Genomic DNA, 6,843 nt, shown 5'->3' with positions numbered 1-6,843 from the left:
GGAAGCATCATGTATGGCATGGTTTGTAGTAGGCATGATTTATCATATGCAATTAGTGTGGTAAGTCGGTTTATGGCAAATCCGGGCCAAGTTCATTGGCAAGCTTTGAAGTGGGTTATGAGATATTTGAATGGTTCTTTGGAGGGTGGTCTGAAGTACACAAGAACTGATCCAGGAAGAGATGCTTTGGAGGGATATGTGGATGCGGACTATGCAGGTAATATAGACACTAGAAAATCCTTATCGGGTTTTGTGTTTACATTGTTCGGTACAGCGGTAACGTGGAAGATCAATCAACAATCTGTTGTAGCTTTGTCAACAACTCAAGCAGAATACATAGCCCTTGTTGAAGGGGTCAAGGAAGCCATATGGTTGAAGGGTATGATTGGAGAAATGGGGATTAGTCAAGGATGTGTGAAAATACATTGTGACAGTCAGAGTGCCATTCATTTGGCAAATCATCAGGTGTATCATGAAAGGACAAAACACATTGACATTCGGTTGCATTTTGTAAGAGACATGATTGAGACAAAAGAGATCATGGTGGAGAAAATTGCATCGGAGGAGAATCCAGCTGACATGTTCACCAAATCGTTACCTAGAGCTAAGTTTAAGCATTGCTTGGACTTGATTAACTTCATTGAAGAGTAGACGGAGGTTGGAGAGAGCAGCACGGTGGTTGATGAGATGTCGGCATCACCATTGATTTAAAGGCAAGGTGGAGAATTGTTGAATATTGCCTTGAAATAATGTAAAAATCAGAAAATCATGTTTTGGTAGTTTCTGCCTGCTCACGCCCAGGCGTGGGAGCTGGCGCCCAGGCGTGAAAAACTGGGCTGAACTCTGCCTGCTCACGCCCAGGCGTGGGAGGCTGCGCCCAGGCGTAGTGCCTGCGGACCTATATATATGTTATGCGTTTTCTGACTTTTTTAAGGGGATTTTAGGGTTTCAAAGGCTATCAAAAAGGCTAGGGTTGAGAGATTTCATCTTGGGAAGACTCTAGGGTTAGGGAAACATTCTATCACCTTGGGAAACACTTTCATATTGAATTTCTTGGTCACGGGAAGAAATTCAGGCTTAGGGTAGATTTAGGAAAAACTCTAAATCTTGTAACTCTTGTGGTGAATTTCATTGTAATCAAGGAAGAACTTTGATAGTGGATCGGAGAGCTGCTCTCTCCCCTAGAGTAGGTCACATTGACTGAACTGGGTAAACAATTCTCTTGTGTTCCCTTTTCTTTATCGCTTTATCTTTTGATTTGTGATTATTATTGCCGATCTCATTATTTGATTGCTTAATTCACTACAAGAAAAAACGGGATTAGCTACGATGGCGTTTTTAGCTAATGCGTAGCTAATCTCTAGTAAAACAGAGTTAGCTACAGATTTGTTGTGAATTAGCTGTCATATGGGCGTAGCATGGATTGGGCGGCAAATCATCTATAAAAAAATTTCCTAGCTAACTTGCAACTAATATATTGAGAATCCTAGCTAATTCCCAATAAATACATAGTTAAATATTGTTAAAAAATTTATGTTTCCTAGCGATTTCGAAGCTAAATTCAAGCTTTTTAGAAAAAAAATTATAATTATAAAATGCTAATTATGAAGCCATGCCCAAAACAGAGCTAATTATAAATTAATTATCATTCGTTACAAATTTGAAAAAAGCTAAATTAAATGAAGAAAATATGCATGTTATACTTGGAAATTTTCAAAGATTTTAAGGGTTAAAGGAAATACCAATATTTCCCCCTTTCCATTAATTGACCCAAGTCATAAATGAACTCCATTGCTGAATACAGACACACACAAAAACATCATAAAGAAACTCCATTGTTGAATATACCTTAACCAAGTGTACAGGGATGTCTATGATTTTGATGTCGTCCTTAACCAAGTCAACTTCCTGCAAATCAAAACAAGGAACATAAGCATTGTTTAAATAGATTTTCAAAAAAAGCACGGAGAAGAAACTCAAGTATTGTGCAAATATATAGTTGTGAAGCATAAGTTAAGATAAGATGTGTTACTTTGAATTTATTAACAGGAAAATCCCAAGATAACTCAACCACATCAAACAAAAACATGAGTGAAGTAATAAAAAAGACTAGCAGAAAGATAAGAGTGAAAAGAAAAAATTAAATCACAAAGTACCAGACAAAAAATAAATCATTCAGTTGGATCCAATGATCATCCAACAAAAACTAAAACACCAAGTACCAGACGAGTTTTGTGAAAAGAATGTGAAAATAACTTAAACCTTTGAGTTTTGTGTAGCATGTAAGATTTTCAAGCTAGGGATCAGTCTATATATAGTTACCATATGATGAACTATGTATAGTGCGAGATCAACAAAAAGTAATAAATTCGTTCAATTCAATTGAGTATAATTACAGATCTGAGAACTATACAAGTATGTATAGTTGTATAGTCCCTAGCTAGACTATGTATTTTTAAATTGTGTCGTGTTTCATATAAATTTCAATGAGACTATATAATTTTCCCTCATAAGTAAAGAGTGGAACATCAAAATAATTGTTTCCTATAGCTCCATGAAGAATGATAATGACCTCTTCTTCTTGGGTAACTAACAAATATAAACATGGTTGTATGCTTAACTCTACCTTACTTCAAGAAAATAAACCATATTTGCAGATGCAAGTTCCAAGTTTTTTCAATAAATTTAAAACCATACCTTTCTGCGACATGGAGGCAGAATGGTTCAGTATTATTATGCAGTAGATTGACAATATCCAGAGTCTTTGGAGAAGAATCTTGACGGATTCCTTGCTGACAAACACAATATGCAAAGATGGTTCATAAGTAATATATACACATTAATGAGAAGATTAGTAATTAAATAGTAAACCAAAGCAAGCAAACACTAATTACCTGGATCAATAACAGATACAAATTAAGCAACCTACCCTGTTCAAGAAACAATTAAAAGCGCATGAGTTTTTTTCCTTTTAAAAGCGCACGCGTGCGTGCACACACACACACACACAATAATTCAACCAGTTAACAAACCAAATTCCAGAGTTAACTGATTTCCAGAGTTAACTTTCACACATAGATACACAGATGATCGACATGAAATAAGTATGAGAGAGACCATTAAGTATGACAGATACTACAGAACACCATTAAAAACTGTGATATCCTGACCATCAATTTATAAAGAAAACATGACATCAGCCAAGTATGAGAGAGACCAATTCATCTTTTAAAAGATAAAACAACATGAGCAAACCAGATTGATTGAGGCAGAGGACAGGGATTCATCATCTACAAAGAAAATTAAGGTAAACTTTGTAATATCAATATAGTGATAAAACCTATTAACTTGCTTGGAAGAGATATAAGTATTCAAAACAATATAAAGATGCAAACAAAGGAACCTAATGATTTTATTTCATGTTACAGTATTACAACCTCTCCTTGTCCAAACATACAATCTACAATATAATGCAAACAAATTATTGTGGAGTATTGTATACAAAACCAGATCTGCATTTTATTCCTGCACCTTAATCATCATCATACTCGACTAACAACCCCTTTATGGAGAACATAGAAGCAGAGTTTTTATAATTTGACAGGCCACTAGCTCATAAAATGATAAGAAATTTCAAAATGTCATTCACCTGAAATCCTCTGAAGTGTCTGCCTGGAAGGATCCATTATGTAGCGAACTGAACCAACACGAAATATACGTTCTCCTACACAATCAACCGCTACTTCCAATGTCAGAGTAACGGACAATAGTAACTAACACAAAAGATGTTTTAATAATAACAAAAACAAAAGATAGTCTTCCGCATTTTGATATGACAAAAACTCATGGAAAGAATTCTTGCTACTCTTTGTCTGAGGACCAATACAAGTTATTTTGGAATAATCTGGTCAAACAAGTAAAACAAAAGTAACTTTATCACCTAAATCTAAATTTAGAAGTTAGAAGCAGTCAACTTTCAACAAACATCTTACAATGATTAAACAGATTAAGGAAGCAAATTAGCAGAAGATAAATGTGGCATCCACAATCAAGAAACACCAGTAAATGAACTTACCAGCTTTCTCTACTTTGGTATCTGACCACTGAAGTAAAGTATCTGTCTCTTGTTGTAGACTTACCGGCATTTGGATAGTCCGTTCATCAACCACTGAGGTCAAGTTTGGTTGGAGGAATGGTGATTAGAGGCATTCCTTTTGATTTTAGAGAAATTAATTTGGTAGAAATCATTATGAACACATATAAAGAAAGTGACAATCAATATACAGAGGGATTATTATCTCAACACAAAGTTTTTTTGTAAGAATAAGAATTATGTATCATCTAAATACCAGCCACCGGAAATGTGAATTATAGAACCAATCCAATAAGTATCATCTAATTCTATCGCATAAAGTAAAGTGAATTCAGTAACCTGAATTTAAATTTTGCAAAACCTAATTGTCAATTTGGTGAACAAATTCAGTAACCTAAATTCAATTTTTGCAAAACCTAATGAATTCAATTTATGCAAAACCTAAACATGAAATTCATAGGGTTCAAATCCAAAGCACAATTAGTGAAAAGGAACTAAATTAGAGTGTTGAAATTTAACATACACTACAATCGGAGAAGAAACAGAGGAGAACATCAAATTTCAACGAAGAATAACACCCACGAGAGGGATAGAAAACGAACAACAATTTATAGAGAGAAGGAGAAATAGAACGAAGAGAATCGAGTCCATGTCGGAGCGAGATCGTGAACGGAGCAAGACCGGAGCGAGATTGCAGTGAGAATGAGATCGGAGCAAGGTCGCAGTGTGGAGGAGATCGGAGCGAGGTCGGGAGCGGTTTCACCATAGAGAGTAAAAGCGGTGTCGTGTTCTGAGATAACAATGAGATAAAGCCTTAAAACATAAATAAATAAGAATAGTAATAATTTGTTAAAAAAAGTAATATAAAATTAATTTAAGTCGAATTGTGGCTAATATACTTGAAATTAACTAGTAAAACGTTTCGTAGCAAACTTTTGGTAGCAAATCACGTATTTTCTTGTAGTGATTATTATTTGCTCCACACATCAATTATTTTATTGGTGTGATTCAATCCGAATTCACAACACACAACATAAAGCTACCTTAACCATTCTCTCACCAATATCTCTATTTTTCTCATCTATTCCACAAACTATCATTGCTTCCTCTAATAGTCCAGCATTAAATTTTCTCCAAACCCAAATTGGAAACCACTCTTGGCTTTCAGTATTCTTAATGTCAAGGTTTCTTCTTCTACCAATTATTTCAAATAATAGCATACCAAAACTATAGACATCACATTTGTGAGTTACAGGAAATGGCATCCAAAGTTCAGGTGCGGCGTAACCAGGCGTCCCTCTTCCTCCAGTCATTGTTATGTGAGTATTTTCCCTGTTGCATAGTTTGGCGAAACCAAAATCAGCGACTTTAGGATAAAAATTCTTATCTAAGAGAATATTTCCAGGTTTTATATCATAGTGGATTATTCTATGTTGGCACTCTTCATGCAAGTAAGCTATGCCTCTTGCCGTACCAATTGCAATTTCATGAAGCTTTTCATATTCTAACGTCTTTTTCTCATCAAACAAATACCTATCAAGTGATCCATTGTCCATATATTCATAAACAAGTGTTATCAAGTTTCTTTCGAAGCAGAATCCGTATAGCCTAACAAGATTGAAGTGATGAATTCTACCAATTGTTCCAACTTCTGCCATAAATTGTTCGTCAATTTTCTTGTTCGAGCTACCTCGTAGAACCTTTACATCTACGATTATTCCATTATTGAAAATTCCTTTGTAAACCATTCCGAAGCCACCTGAGCCCAACAAGTTTGAATAATTTTCTGTTGCAATCCTTAGTTGTTGACCAGTAAATCTTATTGGCTTCTCCCTTTCCATGTCGTTTAGAAATTTATCGATAGCTGAGTGTTGTACATTGTGAGTCTGGATTAATTGTTCTACCAATTATTTGATCTCTATTTCTATACACACAAACCAAAATAGCTACTTTAGCAGAAACTAATACTGCAAAAGGATAGTGTTACATTAGAAATCTTGTTACCAAATCAATTAAGAAAAAAAGCAAAGCATCAATAACAAAATGATCATCATGGGTTAATTAGAATCATACCTATGACTATAACAACAACTATTGCAACAATAGCAGCAACAAAAGCTGTGGTTGACATTAGACAAGAGATAAAAATTCAAAACACAAAATAATGTTGTGTGAGTAGCAAAGTGAAGCTGAAGAGGCAAAGCATTCAAAATTATATGCAAATTAATTAAATCCCATCTGCTATGGTATTTTCAGGTGGCTGAGTTTTGAGTTGATGTCTTCTCATGGGCTTTTGATTGCGTGTTGGGTTCTGGTTGTGTATATTTGTCCTACCTTTTGTATTTTGGTTTTTTTTTTAATTCTTTTCTTGGTTATATATAATATAATATTTATTTACAATTAAAAAAAAAAATTCAATTTCGCCACTATCAAGAAAAATTATCATGAATGGAAATGATCGAGTGAAAAGAATCTCATTCATTGAGTAAAATAAAGTCAATATTTGTCCCCGTGAACATAACTCGGAATTGAAACATTGCATGTAATTTATGTTAGAACATTTTGTGTTGGGGAACTGCTGCAAATACTCGAACAAGAAGATGACGATGAAGAACATGATGAACATTGCACATAAATTCCAAAGCGTGTGTGAACACACTAAGCTTTAGGTTCGATTCGTCCCCACCAGTTTATGTCAACCGGATGCAAAAGGGTTAACCGGCGAATCCCCTTCAGGATACTTTGAAAAC

At 34.8% G+C, this 6,843-nt stretch overlaps 1 protein-coding gene and 1 long non-coding RNA gene across 2 annotated transcripts; both read right to left on the bottom strand.

Annotated features, from left to right (window-relative positions):
- Window positions 1-3,175: 3,175 nt before the first annotated feature.
- LOC123887420 lies at window positions 3,176-4,141 on the bottom strand. Its single transcript, XR_006801479.1, has 3 exons — window positions 4,076-4,141; window positions 3,650-3,724; window positions 3,176-3,290 (listed from the first exon to the last, which is right to left on the bottom strand). It is a non-coding gene; the product is annotated as an uncharacterized LOC123887420 (long non-coding RNA).
- A 971-nt stretch (window positions 4,142-5,112) lies between these two features.
- Window positions 5,113-5,934, bottom strand: LOC123886026 (rust resistance kinase Lr10-like). Its single transcript, XM_045935363.1, has one exon. It carries the CDS (start codon window positions 5,932-5,934, stop codon window positions 5,113-5,115), a length of 822 nt encoding a protein of 273 aa, XP_045791319.1.
- Between the last annotated feature and the right edge of the window lie 909 nt (window positions 5,935-6,843).

This window comes from Trifolium pratense, linkage group LG5, assembly GCF_020283565.1.
Source record: "Trifolium pratense cultivar HEN17-A07 linkage group LG5, ARS_RC_1.1, whole genome shotgun sequence".
NCBI lineage: Eukaryota > Viridiplantae > Streptophyta > Magnoliopsida > Fabales > Fabaceae > Trifolium > Trifolium pratense.
This window is presented reverse-complemented; position numbering and strand designations above follow the sequence as displayed.